Source organism: Mollisia scopiformis (assembly GCF_001500285.1).
Source record: "Mollisia scopiformis unplaced genomic scaffold LY89scaffold_6, whole genome shotgun sequence".
Taxonomy (NCBI): domain Eukaryota; kingdom Fungi; phylum Ascomycota; class Leotiomycetes; order Helotiales; family Mollisiaceae; genus Mollisia; species Mollisia scopiformis.
In genome coordinates, this window is record NW_017263586.1 from 366,260 (window position 1) to 391,321 (window position 25,062).

Sequence of the window (25,062 nt, forward strand, 5' to 3'; positions counted from 1 at the left end):
TGGCTCGGGACGAACAACGATTCGGATGGCACAGATACCCTAGTCGCCTCAGATAGATGAGGCACCCCGAGTGCCGCATTCATGTCCACCTAATGTATCTGAGATATATCAGCTACCCCGGGTCGAGCAGGCAGTGGCTTCTATTCTCATCACTTACATCATAATATATCGAAAGATACAAAACCTTTCAGCTGCACACCAAAACTTTCGTGATACCCTATGTGCTGACAACATCATATCCAGATCAATTTTGTGAGTGTTCAAGCATCTTTTCTCCTTCCTGTACTTCTAACGTTCGTGGAGAATTGGAACAGAAGGGTTCTGGTTGTCTACAGACTGGTTTCTGTCATGTCTTGGTCTCAGCATACAAGGCTGCATGCCAGAGGACAATTTGTATTGACAAGAAACATCGATAAATTGTTGTATATATTATAGGTGTATTTAGTAATACTACTGAAAGTAATATAAACCAAAAAGTTGATCGAAGAAGGCAAGCTCGCTGTTGCCATTCGCATCGATGGTATATTATCTTGACTTCTAGATTGAATAGCAAGTACTGCAAACGTGACTCCTTCCTTGTGTTTGGACTCCTCTCTTTCAAGCTTCTGTATAGTATAATCGGAGCAAACAGTCTCAACTCCCATCCCAAAATTTGTATCAAGAGGATGGTAAATACAGAGAGATCAAATGTGTCGAGCTGTGAGAGACAGCTAGTGGTGGCTAAAGTCTCCAGAAAGTCCGTGAAGGAAGGGATTGGGATTGGGATTGGATCAACAGCACGTGCTTGTGGTGTTTCTTTTGCAAATACTCAGCCCGACGCCTCCATCGCCACATTGGGATGGCAGGTCTCACTGCTTCAATCGAGAGAGGACGCGTCTTGCCAGCACAAGGAACAAAACATGTATTACTTGAAGATACAGCACTTTCTTGGCATTGCGGTGGTTCAAATGCAGAAAGAAAATCAGCCTGTACCATTGTTCCTCGTGAATAATTACTCAAGTTGAGTATCTGATAGTTACCCCTTGATTTTTCTCGAGCCTCGTCTATTTCCTTCTTCTGTCTCCCTGGAAGATGCAAGTGTCTCGATTTACTCAGAGAGTTTCGTGGCTTGGCGCTTTGGAAGACATGCATCACGGAAGTTCCCCATTGTCCAATCAGTGTTTGTCTAAGAATAATTTCCTGGAGAAGATCCAATCGTACAGGCGCTAGGAGTTACGTGGCTGCATAATGAATGAGCCTCATGGCGCTGTTTTCCGTATTGAGAGACAGGGAGGTGGAGATTGGGTTTGCTTTATATATTGAGCCCTTCCCCAGATTTTGGAGTCCCTTTCTATCTTTGAAATTTTCTCAGTCCTGCACAGGAATACTTCTCCGCAGATCTGCCAAATATTTTATCAATATCATCAAGATGAAGGGCTCTATTGTCGCTGTTGGCCTCGTTGCCGTTGTTGCTGCTCAGAAGTAAGTCGATTCTAGGGAACACGAATGTATGCTGACCATGAATTGTAGCCCCTTTGCCGTTTCCCAACTCTCTGTCCTGTCAGCAGATCTTAAAGATGCACTTTCTCCCCCTTCTAGCATTCTTCCTGAGTAGGGTTCTCCATTTCTACCTTTCCAGTTCTCTCGAATTTTGGTCCCAACTAAAAGCATTTACCACTGTAACAAAGACTAACAGCTCACCCTCACAGACTCCTCAGCGGTGTCCCTTCGAATGTGATCTCCGCTTTTGATAACCCAACTGCCCTTCCCAGCCTTGTCTCCTCCCTCGAAGCCACGCCACCGGCATGGTTCACAGCCCTCCCATCCGACGCACAACACTGGATCATCGGAGCCGAAGAGGTATATGCTTCCCTCGAGCCTCAAATCGCTTCGCTCGAAGCTATCGTCGGCGGTATCACTGCTCCTGGTGGAACTGGAGCTACTGGCTCATCTTCTCTGCCTAAGTCGACAAGCTACTCGAACTCTACCATTACAAGCACGAAGAGTAGTACCAGTGCTACTACCAAGGCTACAAGCTTGACTGCCAGCCCAGCCGTGGTTGCTTCGAGTTCCAGCAAGGCGACGAGCTCCAGCTCCAGTGGTGGTGCAGCCAGCCCGACTGGAGCTGTGGCTGCTGGTGTTATGGGCGCCGTCGGGCTTCTTGGTTTGGCTTTGGCCTTGTAAAGTGATGGTTATTGATGGTTGGAAAGGAAGGAGAAATAAGGAGGGCTGGATGATTCAAAAGAGGGTGTTGTGAGTGATTAACTGCCTAGGGTATACCTTGTGGATTGTCGTAATTTGAGTATATGTAATGTTAAGCCTAGAAAATCCTCTAGCGGGAGTGAAGAGATTCCCCTTGGACGATCGTCTTGTGACCTATGATCATTCCACTCACTTATCCGGACCTGCTCCGGAAGGCTTGAGAAATCCATGTGATGCAGTCTTCAGTTTTGAAAAATGGTATTGGTATTCCTTATCAATGCACGAAAATTGATAGCACAACACGCTCTATTCTATGGGTATCAGAAATTCGCAGGTACTGTCGTCTAGCATTCGAAGACCGCAAGAATGCGTAAACAACATCAAACAGTGTAACATATAGCTGGAATAATAATAAATGAGAGTTACCAATCCAAATCTCTAGTGTCACGAAACTCTAGCACCCCATCTACAGCCACAGCTTTTCCAAAAATGAGCTGCATCATTTCTTTATGGGGGCAATCTGGCCAAGTTGGTCCAGCGCCTGCTCCATATACGATCAAAGACTTCAATTTCAGACATTTCATCGCCTCCACCCCACCGACAAGCTTTCGCTCGTGTCTCTTTTGCTTGGAGGGATTGAACATGAAAAGTGTCTGTACGGATGTATATGCACGCAGATCAAGACACAAAGTTTTAAGGTTCCGTAAGGAACTCCAATCGACTTTCAAAGTATTGTCCCAGTCCTCAAAACGCCCATTGCTGACCAGCGTACTGTTCTTGATTACAATATGCTGGATGCTGTAACGATACTGATCGACTTCGCCTAATGTGAGTAGGATGGGACTATAATTTTGGGCACCGCGGATTAGCTCCCGATGCTGCTCTGAACCCACTCCTTGCCATTCTGGTCGATCAATCCAATCCAGTAGACGTGTTGAGATAGGATCGCGCAAGGGCTCCCCACTCCTCCACCATCTTATTAATTTTCCAAGATCTTTGAAAGAGTTGGTGTATGTAAGATCGTGATCAAAGACGAAGACGTTCCTTCTGAAGAATAATCTGTGACCTTCTTCATGAAATATTGGACCAAGTCTGGTGAGGAGAGGGCAAGGTACGTAAAGCCGTTGATTGTACACACTGACATCGGTTATGCCGGAGTGGATACCATTTCTGCAGCTCCAAGGATCGTGGCACTCTGCAAAAATATCCTCAATACAAGGCGATTCAGGAGCAAAAAGTTCCGATATAACTTTGAGCTTCAAATCCGCCGGCAAACGATGAAATAGTGTAAGATCAGCTGCTTTCGTTGTGGGACATTGGGCGCATTTGTGCCGCCCTAGGTCATCTTGCCCAATATTCTCTCGTGGCACAGATGTCGAGTTTCGGAAGTCATCGTCTGCGACTCCAAACGGGGAAACAGATCGAAGTTCTTGGAATATCTCTTGAAGTACTGAAGGTAATGGTGCATCGCTTCCTAATCTAAATCGATCACGGAGACTCCCACCAGATGAAGGTATGTAGCTGAGTCCATTGCTGGGTTCTCTGGTACGCAGAGATGCGACGGGCAGGCTGAAACTTTTGTCCTCTGTAGACTGGATCTTGGTGTGCGCTGAGGAAGTATTGGGGGTTTGTTCTGTGGGCTGAGTGCGCTCTTCTTGTTGTGAAGGACTCATGATGTTCTGCACCCTATTTGGAGAGGACCTGCTCGTGCTGTCATTTTTTCCAGGAATTGAGATGATTGCTGCATCTGAAAGGTGTGTCATAGATAATTGTACAGCACAACGGAAAAGGTGCAGTTATCTTGACTTTAATGTGCGACGTAGACTGAAGACACTAGCCATTCTGAATGTGAGATAACACAGAGCTACAGGATTTCGGCCTGCATATCCTACCATCCATACTTCTCAGAATGTGGGAGACTATTTTGACAGCGCTTGGTTAGCTGACATTCGCTGTACCACCCCTCTCACTACTAGAGGGAAGAAATTGCAAGTGCAGCCAGCCGTTAAGGCCTCTATGAGGTGTGGAAACAAGTTTGAGACTCGGAGCTGCCTATCAAGTGCAACTGTCAGAAGGGAGAAGTGAGATGGTGGTTGAAGGTATGATGTTGTGGTTGTGGTAATGCGCTAGCTTATGCGCCTAGCTCAAATAGGTCTTAGCTTAAAAGCTGTCAAAAATGTCGCGAAGAGGACGCGACCAAATTCACTACCAGCAGCTCATCACAAATTAGTTTCACACCTCATCGACGCATCACACGGCCTTTGAACAGAATAGTACGGTACGGCGATGCCAGCGCGATCTGACACTCTGTCCTGACCACTCTTCGACCACTGCGAACAATATTGTATGCGCATTCCTAGTCTCGTCGACCTCTTGGACTCTTGGAAATCAACCAGTCTGAGCTTCAGGGCGGACATGCTGTGAGCTATATGCCCAACATGGCGTCTGAGAACCCCCCTCAAGCATTCATCTCCAGCTATGCTCCGCGATTGCGCACCTATGCCAATTCGCTCCTCACTCCAGTAATCCAACCTGCCGCAACACTCGCTGCACCACTCTCTAGAACGACGAAAAGAGGCACGACTGCTATCAATTATGCGGAGGATGGCTACGACGATTATGATGACGATGACGACGACAATCGAAGGAGACCAACAGGCTTGAGGAGCATAAGACGAGATGAATCCGGGCAGGCCAAACAGGATCCTTCCGACAAGGTAGGGAAGGAGGCTACTGCACCTGTAGAAGTACAAGGAATATGGAGAGACTGGATGGGAAAGTCGAGAAATGCAAAGCCTGACTTGCAAAACATCGGCCAAACCGCCTTGCCCTTGACTCTAATCCCAATACGAATTGACCTCGATATTCCCGCCTTTACCCCAGCTGCCCCCTTACCAATTCCACAGGGAGTCGCTCACAAGATAGACACAACTCTGCCAATATACAGATCCCAGGAGACCACTGTACCGTACCGGCTGAAGGATATATTTATGTGGAATTTGCACGAAACTCTAACAACTACGGACCAATTTGCGCAAGCTATGGTTCAAGATCTTGATCTGCCAAATCGGGGACAGTTGGCGAATGAGATCAGCAAGCAAATTCGCACACAGCTTGAAGAATATGCTGGAGTTGCTCTTCATCCTCTCTTCCATTCTCAGCAGACGACCACGACAAACGGTGTAGTGACGACCATCAAACAAGGCCCGTTATCCAGAGATGCCTCAGCTACGCCAGCTGGGAGTGGAAATGCTACACCTTCACGCATTGGCACGAGCAATCTAAATGGATTCAGCACACCGATAAAGCGACCAGAAAATAACAGTACAGAAGATATCACAGCTTCAGCCTCTGTAATCCCTCCCGAATCGGACGAGTACAACCCTGACGATATGTATCGGTGCATTATTACCTTGAACGTGAATCTCTCAAATCATCTCTATACAGACAAATTCGAATGGTCCCTGCTTCATCCTCCCGGGACAGCAGAGATATTTGCTAAGCAGACATGTGCTGACCTTGGTCTCCCTGGAGAATGGGTACCGGCAATGACACATGCCATATATGAAGCTGTTCTACGTCTGAAGAAAGAAGCATGCGAGAGCGGTGGTCTTGTTGGTGGTTATGGAGGAGAAATACCTAATGATGCCGCTCACGGTGCTGATGCTGGCTGGCGATATGACAACGAGCATCTTGCAGATGAATGGGAACCGAAGGTTGAGCAACTGTCCAAAGACGAGATTGAGAAGAGGGAAGGAGATAGGGAAAGACAGATCAGAAGACTGAGACGTGAGACTGCCAGGTTCTCGTCAAGTACAGGTATGCTTGGAGGTATGCCACAGGCTACTGAAAACAGAGGAGGCGGTTATGATGAGCCACCGGAAGAAAGAATGGGTAGAGGCGAACGTAGCAAGAAGAAGAGACGATTCAGAAGTTTAAGTCCTTTGGCCCGAGCTGGTACACCTGGACGAGGCACTCCCGATGTTGGTGGTATTGCTGGCTATGGCGGGGGTGGATCTCTGAACGATTATGAGCGGAATACCTGGAGATGTTCCCATTGTAAGGTCTGGGGCACTTCAGTTTGGGCTGTGCGGGACGGACCCCAAGGACCAAGAGTACGTCGAAATAACACCGGAATTGTTACTCTGACGCTGACACATCTTAGACATTGTGCAATAACTGCGGTTTCCTCTACGAGCGTGATCGTAAACTACCAAAATGGGCCAAAGAACTACACAAAGCCGATTTGCGTGCCATCGATTACAGATGAGAGCGGTATCGAGGAATTTGTTCGCCAGCTTTTGCTTCTTTTCGTGCGGTTGGCTATCTAGGGAACTGGTGTACTTGGAGTCACAGATGGAAGACATATCACGCAATGACGTGTCAATGAAATGGACTTCTTGAGTCATATCAGGCAGGTGGTGTTAGAGTCAAAAGCCAAATTCTGTACGATAGCGAAGATCATATAATACCGACTTCGATTTTGCTGTCGAAGATCACTCAATTTCTCGAACCTAGATTTCACATGTGTCAAAAGCAAAGTAAGTGTGGAACTCGTTATATTGATTTATCAACGAGCTCTAGGTAGCCTGACAACAGTCAGAGTAAACGCTAATGCAACACCTAATTCATGAAAGGTAAATCCTTCGCCATGTGCTCGCAAATCGCAGTAGGAACCTTCTTCTCCTCACCAAATATGTCCATCCGCAGCTCAGCATAAGCAAGAAATCCGATTCCCACTCTTATTGTGCACGATGGCGCTTCGAAGACTCAGACTCGTCCCTGGAGCTTCCGACCACATTCTCATCAGCCGTGGGTGATCTGTCGCGCTTCTTGTGAAGCTCACGTGCCAGTGCCAATCTTCTCTGGTTGATAACATCCTCAAGGTGCCTGTCCTCAATTGGTGAGAGCGGAGAGATTGGAAGAGCACCATCGACCATTGCTTGACGGAGGACTTGAGGGACCAACGATAAGACCGCCTTCTCTCCGACCGTATTCTTGTCTCCCTTGACATTGACCTTGCAATCGACTCTGATGTTGACGGCGCGTGCTACACCATTGTGATCGATCATGGGAACACCACCGGAGCCAACAGACATGTCGCGGAGCGTCTCGGTTAAGGCGGCTGAGACGGTTCGAGCCATCTTAGCAGCGTCGATAGCAATCACGTTGTTGTTGCCGGTGACGTTGATGGGGACGCGGAGTCTGAACTCGATGGGAGTACTTTCGTCGTAAGCCACATCGGGGTCTAGGTTGTTGGGATCCTCATCATCGGAATCTTCTTCATCATCCTCATCGTCAGAGTCGTCGGTAGCTTGGGTAGGTTGCAAGGCGGTAGCGTGCGTGACGGTAGAAGCTGGAGCGTTGTTGACGTTTGCGAAACCGAATGGATTGGCAGCTGGTTGAACAATACTGACGCCAGCGTTGGCAGCGTTCAGTGGCGGTGCGAAACCACCAGTTTGTTGTTGGAAGCCAAGACCGAGGGCATTGAATGGAAGTGGTGCACCTTGTGGAGGACCTTGAGCGGCAGGATTTGGTGGAGGTGCATTGCCTTGCGCGGGTTGAAGAGGTGGTCCCCAGAAAGACATGTCGACGGATGATACTGACAGATGTGCTTGACGAAATCGAGATCTTTTGACAGGAACAAGCAGAAAGACTGTGCTGTAACTGAGGAGTATCGTTGCGATCAATTGATATGAGAATCAAGCTTCACATTCCCAAGGTTGCGCAGATGTGCAGATGAACGCAGAGTAAACACAGATGCAGTAACTTTTGATTTTGGGTTTGAGAGGTTGGAGGGTTTTTGAAAAGAGCAGAAACTTGTGCGCCTTTAAATACTCAGAATTGAGAATTTGGCGAGAACTCTCAAGGGATACCTCAACATGGTTTTGGTATTGAGCTCATCCGGGAATTTGAGGCTTCCTATTGTTCTGAGGCTTCCCATTGTCTTGCGGTTTTAGCGAGGCCATGAGAACAATGGTAAGGATAACTGCGCTAACCCCGATTGAGCCATGGGTCAGCTAACCGGCCATCTCTTGCGAAGAACCGGCGAAGAGCCGACCATGGCCTTGCGTTGAGTTGTTTGTGCAGAATGTGATTCCTTGAATAGAATTTTGTTGATATTGTCGTCGTTGGAGGAGAAAATTAAGCGGGTGCTGACAAAGCATCACCCCTGACTGCTCATGCCATGCCAATTGTGCCACTTTTGACATTTTGTTCATGAATTTCTTGACTTTACAATGTCTTCACTATTTTTGATTGCCACTTTGACTCTCAATTAAGCTTCTTAAGGTCTCTGCGAACCCGGTCTAGGTCTTCTATGTGATACAGGAGTGTAATACAATGGCGAATGCCATGCAAGTCTGGTGTCAAATCATTTCCACTTTATTTCTTCTCCTCCACCGTCTTCTTCACACCTTCAACGAAAGCTTCAACAGCATCTCCACCACCCAATGGGACGCTGCCACCCCGAACCAGTCCTCCATGCTGCAATTTGACTCCTAAAGCATCAGCGATGCTGGGCAACCCACCGTCACGTATTGCCATCGTCAAGCTACCCAGGCTCTGATGGAATTGAGGGCTTCTCAGGACCCGCTTCAGGAGCGCTTTCTTTTGCTCTAAGCTCAAGGCCTCAAGTGCTGCATTAGCTGTCTCGGCATTTGGTTCAACCAGGCCATCAATTGCTGATGCTGACTCTTGTGCGAGGAGGAGGATGGTTGGAGGGAGATAACTCAAAAGATTGTCGATGTCGGCTGGTTTTGCAGAGTCTATGCTCGGTACTGTGATGGAGGTAGGGAGGAGGTCTGGTAAGGTAGTATAAATCTGGCCCTGGGCTTGTTGTTGCATACCCTGCCCACCTTTCAAGGAGTTGAGGAAGTTCTGAACCACCGTAGCGGCATCTGTAGGCCCTGAACCTGCACTAGTCAAGGTGTCAGCCTAAGCACAGAGCAAGTCATAACCTTGAAATTTGGATGTTCATTCCGTTCGTATCTGCCTAACAGTACACAGGTCGCTCATACCCCATTTTGCAACGCCTTGGTCGTAAATGCCCAGTGAATGCCATGTATGCGATGAAATTTGACCTACGCTCGTCCACCATCAGCTCCACCTTCTCTCGCACCGGATCCTTCCTCTCGAATATCTCCTCCAGTTGCACCTGGTCCAGCACCGCCACTCCCTCCCTGGTGTTGTTCCGTTGGATCGCCATGGCCTTCAACATCCTCCATTGTCTCATCATCATCATTTCCTCCATTTCCGCTACCACGTACTTGGGCAATCTCTTCGGATACGTCGACCTCCTCGCCTTGCAGCAGAGTATCAACAATTTGGCCAATCTTCAGATCTCTAGGACTGAACCAGCTGGCATCTCCGTTTTGTGCCTGGGAACCGGATTGCATCCAGAACAGATATCTTTGGGAAGACGAGGCGAACTTCAGAGCGAATATACGACCATTCGTCTTGGAGGAGGGTTGGTTCGAGGTCTTGTACTCGTAAGGCTCAAAGTGCCCGTCGGTAGGGAACATAACCAGGTCGAGGTTATCTTCATCGGTCATGGGCTTGCTCCGTTCGCGCCAGCAGAAGTGGATGAGTTCTTAACAGGTTAACATACTGCATATTGTAGCGTTGGACAACATACCATCTTCGGAATACAGATAGATGTAACCAGGCGTAGCTTGAGGCTTCACCTTGTACGGCTTGCTCGATGTCTATGTAAAGGTGAGAATGAGATTTTGGCACCAGGGTTTTAGATACGTACGTCGAGTTCACATCGACCAGCTTTGAAAGTTATAATTGGTGAGATCGACATTTTGAAATTCGTTGTCTTTGAGGAAGGATAATGAGCTGTGAACCGTTCCTGGTAAGCTAGGAGCTTCAGTCGCGAGAAGGCTGCGATTTTACGCGCATGTACCATGTCATGTGATTTGACCCACTTTTTGCCCCAATCCGCTAAGGAAGCAGCCTAAGCGAGCACGACACACAATATTGGAATTGAGGATTTAATTTTCCATATCACGACTAACGACACAGCAACAAACCGCCCAGCATTCCCAGAAGCGGTCAATCCTCACAATGTCGGCCGTATTAGAAGCAACGAGACCAGCTGCTCAGACTAAGACCTTCGGCAAGTCGACGAGAGAGGTTCCTCATCACAGTCAGAAGGCGAAGAAATGGTACCCAGCAGAAGATGAAGCGCAACCCAAGAAGGTGTGTTTGGATAATCCTGCAGAGACGCTGGGATGGGATATATGTTGTGATTGATTGTGAGAGATCGGAAGTGATTCTGAGATCTGCGATCGCAATTGCAGTCTTCCTGGCCCAGCACTCTTGCGAGAAAGTACGCACATAGATCTATTGCTAATTACTTTCAGGTTCGCAAATCTATCCGTGTCTCTACTCCTCGCCCAAGTCTCGTTCCTGGTACCGTTCTCATTCTCCTCGCTGGTCGTTTCCGTGGCAAGCGCGTCATCCTCCTGAAGAACCTCGACCAAGGTGTTCTCCTTGTCACCGGCCCCTTCAAGATCAACGGTGTTCCCCTCCGAAGAGTGAATGCTCGCTATGTTATCGCCACTTCCCACAAGGTTGATCTCGCTGGTGTTGATTCGAAGAAGGTAGAGGAGGTCGGTAGCGAGAAGTACTTTGCGGCGGAGAAGGGTGAGAAGAAGAAGGGTGAGGAGGCGTTCTTCAAGCAAGGCGAGAAGGCAGAGGTATGCAAAACTGTTAGAGATCTGGCGATTTGTGCTGACTGGAATGACAGAAGAAGAAGCCATCTAGCAGCCGCGCAGCAGACCAAAAGGCAGTCGACAAGGCTCTTTTGGCCACCATCAAGAAGGAGCCAATGCTCATCAGCTACCTTGCCAGTACCTTCAGCTTGCGAAAGGGTGATAGGCCACACGAGATGGTCTGGTAGATGGGTATTTCTGGTTGGTCGGGCGTAGAACAGTGGATGCGGAAAATGATCAACCAGTCGCGTGCATTTGACCTGGATGGCAATGGTCTGAATTGCTATGGCGCTTTGTAATCAGATTTGCAATTACGAAACCTTCACAAAGCAACATGGGCTCACAGATGAGATTGTCGTGAGGATGTGACTAACCAATGATACAACAAGCTAGAAACATTAGACTTTTACGGCTGGCGAAGCTTGCATGGGCTACTGGAAAACGATCATCAAAGTTACAGCAGGAGCATTTCCACTTGCATCCTACAAGTTGTGTTCGACTTTCTTCCGCTACGAATTATTTGCTCCCACCTCGGCTACAGAACGATCAAGTTGTTCGTGGCCTACAAGTAGCTGTTGATAATACTCGTGATATGGAAGGATACTGGAAAAGTGCAAGAATGTGATTTGATTGCCCTCCAAGAGCCATGGTGTTCTACAGTGGCTTAAATAAAGCGGTCGATGACTGTCTTCATGTGTACTGCTCTACATATGACCTAGACCGAAATTCTCGATGCCGAAATTAATATCACATGGTCCGTGTGTCAGCAGTAAACTCCTTGAAAATATTTTATAGCATTTCATGTACACCATCAAGTGCCGAGGAGGATGTCAAAATGTATTCCCAAGGCTCGTCACACTTACACAAGGCTGTTGTGCTCTCATTCGCTCCTGCCCCGCGCTCGCACCTTCCACAGCCTTGCGTTATTAGCGTGTCCTGCAAGGAGGAACCCCTCGTCAGCTTCCAGACGTGACATGCTACCACTATCTTCTCCTTCCAAAAGACTCTTCAGCATTCAACAACATCTCAAGATGAACGCGCAGGAGCTCAAGAACTTCCTTGCGGACTCGCCGCCAAGTACGGTAAATCTTGTGATCAAGAAGCACTTTGATGCATTGACAGACCAACAAGCCCGCTATGCCCATTACATTTCTCGGTATGTACGAAGTAGAGCTATGGGAAAACATTGAGCATGTAATGAAGATTTCAGAGAATATGTAGCTAGATTGGCATTTGGATCTAGTAAAGCTGACATCATTTGTAGAGCTGCCTTCACAGGAACCCGCATTACACTCAGACAAGTTTCCCCAGAGTCTGAGGATATTTACGACTTTATAATCGAGCTCTATAAAGCTTGTAATGGGGATTGGAAAAGTCTTCAGGAAAAGGCTGGGGTTACTACCGAAGACTTGCAATACTTCCTCGAATATGCGGGCCAGTTTCTAGGGAATTGTGGAAACTACAAAGGCTTCGGAGATGCCAAGTTTGTTCCTCGATGTACGGAGAAGGCCTTTCAAGCTCTGGCTGCGACGTCCCCGAAAGCAGAAGCGCACTACAAGGCAACGAAGGGAGCCATTTTCTCAAGTGACAATTCTGGCATCATGCATCTGGGCTATCTGGACGAGGCAAGCACTTTCTGTCAGATCCTCTAGAGAGAGGTGCTAACTTCTATCTAGGGCCATATGACCACCTACTATCCGAATTCGAAGGGTATCACCAAAGCAGATATTAGTGAAGTGTCTGACTTTTTGGAGAAGAAGGGCCTTCTTGTGGTATGCACCATTATTTGTTCACGTGTATTCACAATTCAGAACCGTCAATAATCGATCGAACAGGAAAACACCAGACTAAGGAAAGATGCCGACGGGAACTTCGACTTGTTGATTGCCTCAGCAGTAACGAATGTCCCAGCTTCAGGTGGGGACATTGGCAAGGAGACAATCTTCGACATCAACACCGGCTCATTGAAAGGCCGTAAGTTGAAGCTTGTCTTTGGAGACCATGCGAAGGAAATGGCTCTCATTGCCGACTATCACAAGAAAGCGGCCGAAAATGCTGCCAACGAGAATCAAAAGAACATGCAACTTGCTTATGCGAAGTCTTTTGAAGAAGGATCTCTCGAAGCCTTCAAGAATGCTCAACGATTTTGGATCAGAGATAAAGGTCCCATGGTTGAGTCGAATATTGGTTTCGTTGAGACGTATAGAGATCCTCATGGTGTTCGAGGCGAGTGGGAAGGTTAGTCTTCTATGTCCGCATCCTATCAACTTACTAAAGAGGTCATCTAGGCTTCGCTGCAACCGTGAATCTGGAGCGGACTAGAGCTTTCGGATCCTTGGTCGATGCTGCTGAGTCAATGATTCCAAAGCTTCCGTGGTCGAAAGAGTTTGAGAAGGACAAATTTCTGAGCCCTGATTTCACTAGTCTAGAAGTTCTTTCCTTTGCAGGCTCTGGAATTCCTGCTGGTATAAACATTGTATTGAAGGTCCATCTTTTCGGCGGAAGTCGAGCTGACATCTTTTTTAGCCCAACTACGATGACATTCGCCAATCCGAGGGCTTCAAGAATGTCTCGCTTGGAAACGTCTTAAGCGCCAAGGCTCCGAATGAGAAGATTCCATTCATTGCAGAAGCCGATCTGGAAATCTATCAAAAGTATCGCGATGCTGCATTCGAAGTTCAAGTCGGCATTCATGAATTGCTTGGTCACGGTACCGGCAAGTTGCTGCAGGAGACTGAGCCTGGCAAGTTCAACTTCAACCCGGAATCACCACCCATCAGTCCAGTTACAAACAAACCAGTGACCACCTACTATAAGCCGGGTCAAACTTGGGGTTCGGTTTTCGGAAGTGTCGCATCAAGCTATGAGGAGTGCCGTGCAGAGGTCAGTCGCAAATGTTCATCAACCATTTGCAGTGCTAATTGGGTGCGTAGTGCGTTGCGATGGCGCTGAGCTGTGACTTTGAGATCTTGAAGATCTTTGGATTTGGTGATGGCAGTGCCAACATGGACGGCGAAAGTGGTGACATTTTGTACGCGGCTTATTTATCCATGGCTCGTGCCGGTGTGGCTTCTCTCGAAATGTGGGACCCAAAATCCAGGAAATGGGGCCAGGCACACTCTCAAGCTCGGTTCAGCATCTTGAAGTGCTTTCTTGATGCACCAGATGATTTCTGCAAGCTGGACTACAAGAATGACGATTTTTCTGATCTCACTATCAAGCTTGATCGAAGCAAGATCACTACCGTGGGACGAAAGGCTGTCGAGTCTTACCTCCAAAAACTCCACATCTACAAGTCAACGGCAGACCTTGAGGCTGGAACGAAGCTCTATGCTGAGATGACAGGCGTTGAACCAAAGTTCTGGGGAGAGACGATCAGAAATGAAGTCTTACGCAACAAACAACCTAGAAAGGTATTCATTCAAGCAAACACATTTTTGGATGAATCAAGTGGAAAGGTGTCTTTGGTGGAATACGATCCATCGTTGGAAGGCATGGTAAAAAGCTATGCTGAAAGAAATGTCTGATAGGCCACAAGCATTGTAGCAGGCGTTATGGCCTGAGCGGAAAGCATTTGCTGGTGGCTGGTGGCTGATATGACTGATGATACGAACAATCAAAATTTCCTCTCCAGCACCTCTCATTCGAAGTGAAGTACAGTGTACTCCCCCTGATCATATGTTAGCTTGCCAAAAATACGGAGGCATGCTGCTTCAACTTGAAGAGAGTGCACAAGCAGAATTTGTATCAAGATCTAAAGTCCGTCAGTGATTTAGTATTTTAAAGCGGCATAAGTTCTCTCTTCAAGTTAAAGTAGAGTAATTGAGTGGCAAAAACTAACATATGATCAAGGGAGTACACTGTACTCACTTACTCCTCCAATGTATTGTTGCATGCTCATCTCCAAGCTCATGTATCAATCTGCCGCGTGAGTGACGCTCAATGTCATTTCGGAAGCGCGCTTTGCAGCACACTGGTTGTAAGTCGGTTCCTGGGATTTACAACGGGGTACCAATTAACTTTATGACCACTACTTAGGAGTCGGCATATAACCTTTTGTTATATTCATCGGGAGTAATGAGCTCAACTTCCCACGTAACATTTCTTAGTTCTTTAACATTCTTGAAGTATGCGAAAGATTACAGAGCGAAGGTCATCAAAGCCAGTATCCTGAACCTCGATGAAATTCCGTGTTCTTCGAGCAGGGTTGATAGGAGATCCATCAAGATGAAATGTAACCCCGTCTCTCATTTTTGAAAAGCAGAAGCAATGTGGCCAAAACCCGTGCTTATTGACATGAGAAGTACCTTTGTTGCCGAAGTGAAGTCTATCTACCCCTTTTTGCTTAGTCTAGATTCGGCAAGTGGGTCAGCTCAGTCTCAGATCACGTGTGGCTTAAGTAAGCCCACACACGAAATTCGCGATCGCGATCGAAAATTGAGAACCGTCAACCTCGAATTTCCCGCCCAGCATAACGACCAACGACACAGGTCCAAAATGAAGTACATCCATTCAGAAGAGAGCTTACAGGTCCCCGAGGGTGGTGAGTACACTCAATTCCCAATCTGAAGGAGCAGGAGGAGGGGGCGGCAGCGAAAATGGCAAATTGGACATTGGTATATCGCATAGGAAAGAATATTTACTGACATGCGGTCCTCCTCACAGTGAAGGTCAGCATCAAGTCCCGCCAAGTTACCGTCGAAGGACCACGAGGTACATACCAATCCCACAGTCTACATGTTGTTCGAGAAAGGCAGGAGTTCTGACAAGGAGGGGAAACTTTATAGGCAAGCTCACCAAGAACCTGAACCACCTGGCAGTCAACTTCTCGCACCCCAAGAAGGATGTAATCAACATCGAACTGCACCACGGTGCCCGCAAGAACGTCGCCACCCTCCGCACAGTCCGCACTCTCATCAACAACCTGATTATCGGTGTTACCAAGGGCTTCAAGTACAAGATGAGATATGTGTACGCACATTTCCCCATCAACGTCAATGTCGACAAGAACAACGAGACTGGCTTGTTCGAGGTTGAGATTCGGTATGTTTGGACTCTTTCTGGAGGCTGGGATTTTGGGCGAGAATGCAAGGACTGATGAGTGTATAGAAACTTCATCGGTGAGAAGATCGTCCGAAGAGTCGTCATGCAACCAGGCGTCGATGTCGTAGCCTCCACAACCCAAAAGGATGAGCTGCAATTGTCCGGAAACTCGCTCGAGAACGTCTCACAAAGTGCCGCCGACATCCAACAGATCTGCAGAGTGCGAAACAAGGATATTCGGAAGGTGAGAACCCCTCCTAATATCTGGAAACAGGGATCGGAATTTGGCACAGGAAATGCTAATACATAATCCATATAGTTCTTGGACGGTCTGTACGTTTCGGAGAAGGGTAACATCGAGGAGGCATGAACGGGCGGAGCGTCAATGGGTTGGGCTTGGTTTTCTTTCATCGATGAACACTCTCTGGGAAGCGGAGCATATCGGCTGCCTTTGCATTTGCCTGTTATGTAGCAAGGTGCTCAGAATGAAAATCTTGCGAACAAAAGAACTCACTTTCTTGATTCTGAAGACCGACTTTGGGGTGGAGATTAGGCGTTGGAAAGAGCTTGTGGCTGGGGACTATGAGAAAGTTTCTTGCGAGTGCATGATTTATCTGTCTATTTGCTTGGTCTCCGGAACTGAACTCAGAGATAGGCAGGCAGGCATTCGCGCTACTTCTATTCGTCCTTGCAATATCTCGTTCTTCCACTTTCTAAACAGGCTCTGAGCAGATGAGGCTTCGATAACCACCAATTCACAAGTCACAGGTTATATATGATTTTGTCACAATTCTAGACTTCGAATCAATTTGAGAAGACCATATCAACATCATCCATTATGGGGTCAAGAGTGTGTTCAGAAGGTACAATATACAGATTTCCTCCGTTTCAACATGCACTCCCAATCATCTATCCACATCCCCAGTTTCGTTCATTTCAGTATCAGCAAGCTTTCGTTGGTATATCCATTTCGCTCATCCACAATCTTTTCATTCATGCCGAAAAAAATGTCCCAATGCCAAACGCCGGAAATATGAGTTAGATGAATCGCTCCGAAAATATGCAACAAGCAAACAATATTTAATGTCCAGAAGAGGATAAACTACCGCCTGCTGGTTTGGCGTGTTCCGCGAGTTCCTCCAGATCTCCTTGTGTGCCGGTCTGAACTTTGGCTGCCTGATATTTCGTCAGCACATCATGCGAAGCGAGGAAAAGGGGGGACGTGGGCTACTCACTAGCACTGGTTCCGGTATAAGAGTCTGTGTAGTAAGAACTACTTATATCGCTCCTGGCCGCATTACTCTTCGCCTTCCTGTCTTCTCTCCTCTTCAATCCCAGAACGGCTGCTAGACCAAGCAATCCCGCACCAACCATTCCCAGGCCTCCGAAGCCGCTGCTCTTCTTCTCCGTTCTGCGTTCTTCAACAACACGTGCTGGTCGTCCTCCACCTCCGCCTCCGAACCAACCACTATGCGTGTCTCGACGAGAAGCGGTCCCGGATCCATGGCGAGAATAGCGTTCTACGACCTCGACTCGTTCGGTGCTGCGACGATCGCGATTTCGTCGCTTTCCGAGACCGAATAGTCCTAGGATACCGTCGAACAGGGATCGGGCAATGCAACAGAAGCATATTAGGAGGAGGAGAATAACGCCTGCAATTACACCAATGACGATTCCAGCGATTGCTCCGGCGGAAAGACCACTACTGCTGCTCGCTGAGGTGACTGGGAGCGTGCTTCCGCTTGCTGTGGCAGGTGAGATGAATGGAGCGGTCGTGGTAGCAGATACGACTGAAGTTTGAGTTGAGACGCCGCCACTGGTAGGTCGTAGAGGAGCCGAATATGTGCTTGTTGCAGCAATATATGTGGAGGTATATGCTGTGCAGGACCCAGCGAACGCACATTGTTGATTCTGAGCACAGCAGATAGTACCGCAAGAGGATTCACCCAAACTTGTTGTGCAGATTGCTGGAGCTGCTGTGTATGTGGTTGCTGATGCCCATACCTGGGTCGTGGTCGCTACTTGGTAGTAGGAACTGTAGGTGCTGGTATAGGTGACGAGGTCGGTCTCTGTCCAGGTTGTGGTGTAGACTCCATAGCCCGACACTGCTGCTCCTGCGCTACAATATGCAACATTCTGAGCATTGGTGAAGCATGCTTGCCCTGTTGTACAACAGTATTGGTTTTCGGCGCCGCAGTATGATGCGCAGTCTCGAGGTTGTAGCCATCCTAAGCCCAGCAGATCATGCAATGGATCTTTGGGAAATGGTCCTGCACTGACTGTATTGATTTGGGAGAGTGCGACGAGCAGCAAGCTGATCAAGCTCGGAGGAGTCTGTGAAAATCGCATCGTGTGGAATATCGTCGTGGCCTTCGAATTGGATCGGTTTCTTGTCGTTGAGCTTCTTGAGAAGCTCCCTTTGCCGGCGGTGTAGCAACGAACCCCACCTCGGACAACCAACTTCGAAGCTCCAGCAAACAAACGAATGTGATGTATCGTGCCTATCAATTGAGTGTTCCGTACACCAAAATTCAAAACGTCACTGAAGAATTCTCGAGAATGTGTGTGTCTGTGAGTGAAGAATGGGGATTAGGGGGAAGAGAATCTGGGTGCACTTAAAATGGGTGGTTGAAGAAATGCAATAATTCTGTGGCTGGCCCCAACCTCCTCGTGAAGCTTTTCGCAGACAGCCCACCCACGTCTTTCGTTAGGCCGGACACTACACTTCTTTAATTAGCGGGGGTCGAATACGACTTCGATTACCAAATCAATATCTTTATTTTCTGTTGCAGGGGAAGAGGAATGTGCGGATATGCAGGTTTTGGGACGGTTTGCCTTGGTTTGCAGAATGGTGTGGTATCTTGCAGCAGCTGTTGACAGCGCGATTGTAGGCCAGGTAACGGGGGCTTATCGGGTCGGGAAGAGCCTGGGATGTTCGGTACCATAATGTAATCCTCGTTAAATCCTGCTTATGATCCCTGAATTTGAACCTCATGAAGATCTGAGGCTCTGCCTACGAAGTACTGTGATGACATCAATTCCTCGAAGACACAACATACGATGCTTGAGGGGATATCGTGCAAGAAGATACGAGTGCTCCTGCACCTGGGGCCCACTGAATGGTGTGTTGGGAGAGGGGACTAACAAATTGGGCAGGACCACTAGAGAGTGATTGCTGTCCGAGGATCGTGACACCGGGTATTTTCACACAGTTTTGCTACCGTTAGTTGTACTGCGATCACACTGCATGTTGTATTCATTTGTGCTCTTGTATTCTGTTTGCAATACCAGGATCTCCTTTCACTATCTTCACACGTTGCGTTCGTAATGGCATACACAGGTACTGAAGGAAGGTTCATCCATGTTTTGTTTCCCTATCGTACATTCAAAGCATAACATTCGACTCTTAGACTGCAGTCTTTATGTCCAACAAGATCTGGCACGCCGTCTATGTACAAGTCCGGGCGTTGACCAAAGCTCATCGACTCACATTGAGAAGACCTGTGAGGACTCATCACCATCCCATTCCCACCCTGTCAACACCAGCGAAACAAACAGCCCATCCCATCCCCATTTTCCTCCGTCTCCAACGCCAGCAAATCTAGTATGTACAATCAGTGAGCCTCCACCGAGCTAATCGAATCATCAGAGCGTCGACCATTTGCCAAAGAAGAAGGTCTGCAAGACTCTTGAGCCTCCCTAACCCTAGCAAATCTCGACGATTGCTCGTCGACTCTTCCCATGGGTAGATCTGCAGCTGAAAAGTCTCTCCAGGTCCTACCCTCTTGGCTATGAGTGGTCTCGGATGGGAATTCCATGGCAGATTCAGATTCTTCGCTCCAAGAATCAGGCATCGTCTCAATTGTTGGGTGAAAGCCAAAGTCGATGGAAGTAGCCGAGCTGTCGAGGGCTGGATAATTTCCAATTCTGGGGCTAGTTGGGCGGAACTCATCGACAAAGTCGTCGAGAGATGGGTGTGCGACGCAAAGGTATACGGGGCTGGAACTGAGGTACGTGTCTGGCGATACTTCGACATACGATCCGTCAATAGCCTCAGTGGCTGGATTCTCTAGAAGGTTTCGGAGGGCCTGTGGTTGTGAGCCTTCTCTAGCGACTCGGTCAAGCAAAGGTGTTCCAATAGCCTCCTTGAGGTCCGCCTTCAACTTGTTGTCCTCCACTGTCCTCTCCTCCTCCGCGTCATGGTACACGCTTTCAATGGCTGGCTCATCGATATCCAAGCTTGATACTTTCTCAGAGATCTCTTCCATATCTCTCGATTGTCGCTGAATGAGGGTGTTCGCGCTTTGCGGAGACGTGGGAATTCTCAGCTTTGGCAAGGACCCAAGACGAGCAGCGAGTGCTTTGCGATCCAATGGCTGGTGGACAGGAACAGAGGGATCAGACAGGTCCAGGTCCAAATCGCTGATCTCATCGTCCATTGCAAGATCTTGATCGTCGAAGTGGGGAGACAATTCAGGTTTGTCGGATTCGTCGGATTCGTCAGATGAGACTTGTCGTTGTCTTGCCGCAAGACGAGGAACCCGAAGATTGCTGTTCTGCTTGGTTTTGTGTTGTCCATACTGTCCCTCCGAAAGTGAATAGTCCAATGTGCGAAGGTCATATGTCTTGCGGATCATTAGACTGTCGTCGATTATAGGGCTCTCGAGCGCAATATTCACGATTGACCCAGAATCGGAATACGTAGTCAGATATTCCGCGTCTTCAGGTATGGCTGTGTTTCCTGCGCCTTGACCAGATGGGTCTTGCTCTTGCTCTTCCGCGGGGGTTTTGTCTCTTTTGCGTAAACAGCAGAGTCTCCATCCTTTGTGGTTGCATTTCGCTTTTGAGTCTTTCTCTTCAGGAAATTCATCAGCGGTTGAAAGCGATGCTGCGATCATTTCTTCCGCTTGTTGTTCGTAATGTCTAGATCTTGTGGTATACGCGCAATCCAACGCGCTTGGAGGCTGGCAAGTCATGCTACCACCGGTGTCGGAGTTGTCGGAGCGGGCTCTTTGTATCATGATGGGTTTGTTAGAAGTAAGAGGATTGTTCAAGATTTGTTTGTATGTGCAGTCTTCAGTAAGGTTTGACTCAGTGTCGGAAGTGGCGCTATTCCATTGCGTGAATCTTCTCCACGGCCTTTCCCTCTTGGCCGTTTTGGACGCGTTTTCTTTCGGAATTGATCTATTAACAGGCTGCCAGTATTCGCGCATCCTGTTCATCATTCCGCTCTTCGATCTTCTGGTCAGCGTAGCAATGTTGCTCGATGATGTTGTAAAAGCGAAGTTTTGTGTTGTGTAATTTAATGAATCCCCTCGCTCGCCAAAATAAGGACGATCGGGATGCATACGTAGCCGAGTCGTGAACTTCGACTTCAATGTCCTAACTTTTTCCAAGATTCGTTTTGCTTTGCTTCCTTTTCTTCCTGATCTGGTGGCGCCACTTTCCTCTGCCTTCCCAACTACAACTCCGGAATAACCATAGAAGCCGTTGGACCACTGTTCAGGACTCCGCTCCTCAACTGGACTGTTGGGCGGTGTGGGTGCTGCAGGCAGCCGTGGGAAGAGAGTATGAGGTCTTGGGGTCCAAGTTATCGTCCTGCCAAATGGAGTTGTTATTGTGCAGCTTCTGTCTTCTGTAATGTTGTACCCTTCATCAGACATTGAGGTCTTTTGTGTTCATGAATTGGAAGATTAATGCTAGTTGTAGACGATGATTGTCAAGCGAAAAAAGAAGAGCAGGAATGAGAGATCGAAAGGGTCAGGGTTGAAGCGCTGTGATTGGGTGTTATACATGCATATCGGGTTATGTGATGGGGAGGTCGAGTGGAGGACATTCATGACCGTTGTTGACACATTGAGAAAGGTTGAAGAAACAAGACACGGGTATGTGAATCCAGTGGAAATGGAATGGTGTTTGCTTAGGATCCAGGATCGATTGGGCATGACCTGAATCTTCGCAATTGTCGGTCACACGCAGGAACAAGGACAAATGGAATAAGCTACAAGTTGTGAGTGGATAGCAATTGACTGTCTCCCAGTAGAAGTCAACTGGTATTACGGTTCCTAGTGACAATAGAGCTCATGGGATTTGGTACAACCTGTGAATCACATGGCAAATCAGACTGCTTGCTTGGAATTAGGAATCAACCGAAACTTGAAAAGGGGCAAGCGAGCGATGGCAATTGGTGGGCGCAAGCAGCCATCGCAACCTAAAAGGAGTTGCTAGCGAAGAACAGTCTATAGCTGAAACATTTTGGAAGGGGTGTGTGACTATGATGGGACTTAGATGAGTAGCTTGAAAGAGAGCAATCTTGCTCTTCATCGATCTTTGTATAATGGCCTGTTATGATTTGCACGAAGTGGCTATTGTCTCAAGCGTTTTCATGAAGGAATTAAGATTAGAATTCATCTAGCACAGTAATATTTTGTAGAACAAGCTCCGTGTATTGCTACTTGTAATATTCTGGACAATAGAAGACATATGTGCGCTCTCTCGCTTCATTTGCCACGATCTCATACTAACAAAAGTAAAGCCAGGGTTAAGTCCCAGTTACCCAATTGGCCTAACTCCGCTTAGGATAAACACCTTTATGGCAGCAGATCTGAAGCTACCAAGTCCTACTTAGCGTATTGGACACCCTTGGAATCGAGGAAGAAAGATAGACTTACGCCGATGCATGTTTAAGAGTAGATTATAGTGATTGTTTGAGAGAGTCAGCTGGATCGAATTTAAATAGCCAGCCATACTCCTGTACTCTTTCTATTACATTATGATTCAATACAGAATTCTACATTTCTTCACCTATCAAAACGCCCTTACCCCAACCCTCATCACCTCTCCCTTTCACCCCCTCCACCACCTCTCTTCCTCTCCCCACCACACTCCTTCCCGCAAACCACCCTATCCCAATGCACCAAATGCCCCCTAACCCACCAAACCCAACCCGCATACATCCCCCAACTCGCCACCACACTCCCGAGACTCAACACCGCTAGCCACTTAAACTGTTCCGGCGTAGCAAATACCAGCGCAGCAACGTTCTGCAGCAGTTCGAAGAGGTTGTAGAACGAGTACTCGACGCCGGTGAAGGACGAGCGGTGGGTGGGCGGGACGAGCGTTTGTGTTAGTTGTTGGGTTGTGAGGTCGTAGATCCAGAGGCCGAGGCGCGAGAGCGAGAGGAAGGTGAAGAGGGTTAGGGTTAGGAGGGGGGTGGGGAGGCCGGACAATGTGTTTGGAAGGCGGGAGAGGAGGGGTAGGTTGAAGGCTGGTGATGAGGTTGTGGTTGAGGACATGTAGAAGAGTGCTAGGACGACGGGGATCTTGGGCTTTGTTAGCATGATCAAGTAATGGAGAGGTAGAAGAACAAACCAGATTAGCTAATTGCCACGATAATCCCCAAAGTCCCAATCTTTCACACCCCGTTTCAGCTCTCCACTTCTCCTCGTTCCCATCCTCTTCTTCGTCTGCTTCCACCTCATGCTGAAGCAAAGCCGCCGTAGAATTACCCCTCTCTCTCCCTCTAAACCGCCCATGATTAACAGCTTTCCCCAAAATCCTCACCCCGAAAGGCGTCACAAGTGTACTACTAATCTCGACTACACTCCCACACGCTCTAGCAATAGTAATAACTTCGAGCGAAATACCAGCATTGATCAAAAACGTAACGAAATTCGAGCTATACGCCAGAGCCGAAAAATACAGCATAGCGAGGGAGAAAGAAGGGATCCAAACACGACTTGAGAAGTAGTTTTTGAAATCTTGAGTGTAATGCTCAAATCCCTCTCTCGCTCTAATGAAGATGTTCCTTCGTTCCTCGGGACCAAGGTGAGATTTTCGAGCCGATGGTTTCGGAGCTTGTAGTTTAGGATTCTTGTTCCAGACCATTCTCGCACAGAAAATTTCTAGGAACCAACTACAAGCACTCATTCCGCCAACGACCAGGACTCCGACTTTGTTGTTAGTTGAAGAGATGATGATTGAGATGAGTATCGGGGCGATGAGTTTACAGATCAGATCGATGCGTTTGGTGACTGCGTTCAAATGTGTGAGATCGTATGGTCGGCCTGCTGGTGCAGCGACTGTTACCACCCAGTCTCGTTCCATGGATAGCATGTTTCCTTGTCCAGATAGGATCTCGAGGATTCCGAGCATGAGGATAAGAGCGAAGATTCCTCCTTTGAGAAGCTCTGGGAATGGAAGGCCGACGTATTCGGATCCGTATGTAGAATGAAGAGCTCCTCCGTGACTTGGCTCTACGATGAAGAACCATAACACTGATGCACCGATGACTGCTATTCGGTTGACCGAGATGGTGTTTATGAGGGTCTTCAAGCGGTCGGGAGTTTGATCTACCCATCGGCCGACTTTGGAGGTCAAGCATATCGATGCCAATGTTCTCACGATGCCACTGCTGGAAGTTAGCTTCACGTGATCATGGCCATTTCTCCTGGTACAAGACCAATAGAGAAGAAGAAGGAATCAAGCTCACCGAACAGCAGCTGGTCTCAAAGTATTCGGATATGCAGCTTGCGTGAAGATGATCTATTTCCCTTCCATTAGCAACAGTTCCAAAACTCATCATCTGATACTCACGGCAGCAAACTCATAAGTCCTGATATTCCACGTCGACAGGAAATGCGACGTATAGAGATTATAAGCTTGTGACCTGGTGATGTACAGCTCTTCATCACCCGTTCTCAAAGGAGCCATTTGCGCTGGTTGTAAGTCTTCATCTTCTTCGTTTTCTGGTGAGGGAGGTGAACCGATGTCGGCAATTTCGTTGGGGAGAGACATGTTGAATGAGTGGGCATTGAAAAAGGAATGTCAGAGGCGCATGTTTAACATCAGTAGACTTGTGACTCTAGCTGTAGAGAAAGAAGTCCTTTTGGTGAATGAGAATCATAAGATCTTGGTGGGATGTCTTAACAGGCGGGCGGTGAGAATGGGACGACTTTTCATTCGCCAATCACGATCAAGGCCGTCTTCTGATTCGTAGTCTCCTATTTTGAACCACAATTTCACTTCAAACACGATGTAAAGTAATTGTGAGGTCAAAAAAAGATTGTTCCTTGTAAGAGATCTTCCGTATCAACACCGAGAAATCTAGTAGTCGAAT

At 47.8% G+C, this 25,062-nt stretch overlaps 11 protein-coding genes across 11 annotated transcripts; 5 read left to right on the forward strand and 6 right to left on the reverse strand.

Moving 5' to 3' along the window:
- Window positions 1-1,408: 1,408 nt before the first annotated feature.
- On the forward strand, window positions 1,409-2,163 carry LY89DRAFT_730417 (uncharacterized protein; the record flags this gene model as incomplete). The annotated part of the gene is made up of 3 exons (XM_018219477.1): window positions 1,409-1,461; window positions 1,510-1,590; window positions 1,689-2,163. 3 exons carry the CDS (start codon window positions 1,409-1,411, stop codon window positions 2,161-2,163), a joined length of 609 nt encoding a protein of 202 aa, XP_018074726.1.
- A 278-nt stretch (window positions 2,164-2,441) lies between these two features.
- On the reverse strand, window positions 2,442-4,256 carry LY89DRAFT_441907 (uncharacterized protein). The gene has a single exon (XM_018207544.1). It carries the CDS (start codon window positions 3,942-3,944, stop codon window positions 2,604-2,606), a length of 1,341 nt encoding a protein of 446 aa, XP_018074727.1. The 5' UTR covers window positions 3,945-4,256; the 3' UTR covers window positions 2,442-2,603.
- A 135-nt stretch (window positions 4,257-4,391) lies between these two features.
- On the forward strand, window positions 4,392-6,657 carry LY89DRAFT_715786 (SNF5-domain-containing protein). The gene is made up of 2 exons (XM_018218226.1): window positions 4,392-6,296; window positions 6,347-6,657. The coding sequence occupies exons 1-2, from the start codon at window positions 4,611-4,613 to the stop codon at window positions 6,449-6,451; spliced, it is 1,791 nt and encodes a 596-aa protein (XP_018074728.1). The 5' UTR covers window positions 4,392-4,610; the 3' UTR covers window positions 6,452-6,657.
- Window positions 6,658-7,154: 497 nt separating this feature from the next.
- Window positions 7,155-7,469, reverse strand: LY89DRAFT_546078 (uncharacterized protein; the record flags this gene model as incomplete). Its single annotated transcript, XM_018208243.1, has 1 exon — window positions 7,155-7,469. A coding segment is annotated over one exon (315 nt), but the record flags the coding sequence as incomplete, so codon positions are not given.
- Window positions 7,470-8,422: 953 nt separating this feature from the next.
- LY89DRAFT_705316 (uncharacterized protein) lies at window positions 8,423-10,040 on the reverse strand. The gene is made up of 4 exons (XM_018217444.1): window positions 9,938-10,040; window positions 9,818-9,887; window positions 9,268-9,772; window positions 8,423-9,100 (listed from the first exon to the last, which is right to left on the reverse strand). The coding sequence occupies exons 1-4, from the start codon at window positions 9,986-9,988 to the stop codon at window positions 8,566-8,568; spliced, it is 1,161 nt and encodes a 386-aa protein (XP_018074730.1). The 5' UTR covers window positions 9,989-10,040; the 3' UTR covers window positions 8,423-8,565.
- Window positions 10,041-10,176: 136 nt separating this feature from the next.
- On the forward strand, window positions 10,177-11,263 carry LY89DRAFT_639877 (putative 60S ribosomal protein L6-B). The gene is made up of 3 exons (XM_018211640.1): window positions 10,177-10,386; window positions 10,551-10,886; window positions 10,937-11,263. Exons 1-3 carry the CDS (start codon window positions 10,252-10,254, stop codon window positions 11,087-11,089), a joined length of 624 nt encoding a protein of 207 aa, XP_018074731.1. The 5' UTR covers window positions 10,177-10,251; the 3' UTR covers window positions 11,090-11,263.
- Window positions 11,264-11,932: 669 nt separating this feature from the next.
- On the forward strand, window positions 11,933-14,428 carry LY89DRAFT_695045 (putative dipeptidyl peptidase 3; the record flags this gene model as incomplete). Its single annotated transcript, XM_018216746.1, has 7 exons — window positions 11,933-12,057; window positions 12,166-12,526; window positions 12,578-12,673; window positions 12,737-13,139; window positions 13,190-13,377; window positions 13,428-13,784; window positions 13,835-14,428. 7 exons carry the CDS (start codon window positions 11,933-11,935, stop codon window positions 14,426-14,428), a joined length of 2,124 nt encoding a protein of 707 aa, XP_018074732.1.
- A 925-nt stretch (window positions 14,429-15,353) lies between these two features.
- On the forward strand, window positions 15,354-16,761 carry LY89DRAFT_682119 (ribosomal protein L6). The gene is made up of 5 exons (XM_018214444.1): window positions 15,354-15,444; window positions 15,567-15,614; window positions 15,689-15,944; window positions 16,011-16,188; window positions 16,264-16,761. The coding sequence occupies exons 1-5, from the start codon at window positions 15,399-15,401 to the stop codon at window positions 16,312-16,314; spliced, it is 579 nt and encodes a 192-aa protein (XP_018074733.1). The 5' UTR covers window positions 15,354-15,398; the 3' UTR covers window positions 16,315-16,761.
- Window positions 16,761-18,293, reverse strand: LY89DRAFT_705320 (uncharacterized protein; the record flags this gene model as incomplete). The annotated part of the gene is made up of 2 exons (XM_018217445.1): window positions 16,761-17,120; window positions 17,180-18,293. 2 exons carry the CDS (start codon window positions 18,291-18,293, stop codon window positions 17,047-17,049), a joined length of 1,188 nt encoding a protein of 395 aa, XP_018074734.1. The 3' UTR covers window positions 16,761-17,046.
- A 1,265-nt stretch (window positions 18,294-19,558) lies between these two features.
- On the reverse strand, window positions 19,559-21,607 carry LY89DRAFT_730427 (uncharacterized protein; the record flags this gene model as incomplete). The annotated part of the gene is made up of 1 exon (XM_018219478.1): window positions 19,559-21,607. One exon carries the CDS (start codon window positions 21,605-21,607, stop codon window positions 19,559-19,561), a length of 2,049 nt encoding a protein of 682 aa, XP_018074735.1.
- A 1,170-nt stretch (window positions 21,608-22,777) lies between these two features.
- LY89DRAFT_579459 (uncharacterized protein) lies at window positions 22,778-24,656 on the reverse strand (the record flags this gene model as incomplete). Its single annotated transcript, XM_018209003.1, has 4 exons — window positions 22,778-23,266; window positions 23,316-24,354; window positions 24,436-24,488; window positions 24,540-24,656. 4 exons carry the CDS (start codon window positions 24,654-24,656, stop codon window positions 22,778-22,780), a joined length of 1,698 nt encoding a protein of 565 aa, XP_018074736.1.
- Window positions 24,657-25,062: the final 406 nt, after the last annotated feature.

What these genes read in the sequence shown, in the direction of transcription:
- LY89DRAFT_441907 (XM_018207544.1), bottom strand. Translation starts at nt 3,944, where the DNA reads ATGACACACCTTTCAGATGCAGCAATCATCTCAATTCCTGGAAAAAAT.
- LY89DRAFT_715786 (XM_018218226.1), top strand. Translation starts at nt 4,611, where the DNA reads ATGCCCAACATGGCGTCTGAGAACCCCCCTCAAGCATTCATCTCCAGC. An exon ending in ACGGACCCCAAGGACCAAGA is followed by an intron (nt 6,297 to 6,346) that starts GTACGTCGAAAT and finishes GACACATCTTAG; the next exon opens with ACATTGTGCAATAACTGCGG.
- LY89DRAFT_705316 (XM_018217444.1), bottom strand. Translation starts at nt 9,988, where the DNA reads ATGTCGATCTCACCAATTATAACTTTCAAAGCTGGTCGATGTGAACTC. An exon ending in CTGGTCGATGTGAACTCGAC is followed by an intron (nt 9,888 to 9,937) that starts GTACGTATCTAA and finishes ACCTTTACATAG; the next exon opens with ACATCGAGCAAGCCGTACAA. An exon ending in GGAGCTGATGGTGGACGAGC is followed by an intron (nt 9,101 to 9,267) that starts GTAGGTCAAATT and finishes CACCTTGACTAG; the next exon opens with TGCAGGTTCAGGGCCTACAG.
- LY89DRAFT_639877 (XM_018211640.1), top strand. Translation starts at nt 10,252, where the DNA reads ATGTCGGCCGTATTAGAAGCAACGAGACCAGCTGCTCAGACTAAGACC. An exon ending in ATGAAGCGCAACCCAAGAAG is followed by an intron (nt 10,387 to 10,550) that starts GTGTGTTTGGAT and finishes AATTACTTTCAG; the next exon opens with GTTCGCAAATCTATCCGTGT. An exon ending in AGCAAGGCGAGAAGGCAGAG is followed by an intron (nt 10,887 to 10,936) that starts GTATGCAAAACT and finishes CTGGAATGACAG; the next exon opens with AAGAAGAAGCCATCTAGCAG.
- LY89DRAFT_682119 (XM_018214444.1), top strand. Translation starts at nt 15,399, where the DNA reads ATGAAGTACATCCATTCAGAAGAGAGCTTACAGGTCCCCGAGGGTG. An exon ending in TACCGTCGAAGGACCACGAG is followed by an intron (nt 15,615 to 15,688) that starts GTACATACCAAT and finishes GAAACTTTATAG; the next exon opens with GCAAGCTCACCAAGAACCTG. An exon ending in GAAACAAGGATATTCGGAAG is followed by an intron (nt 16,189 to 16,263) that starts GTGAGAACCCCT and finishes TAATCCATATAG; the next exon opens with TTCTTGGACGGTCTGTACGT.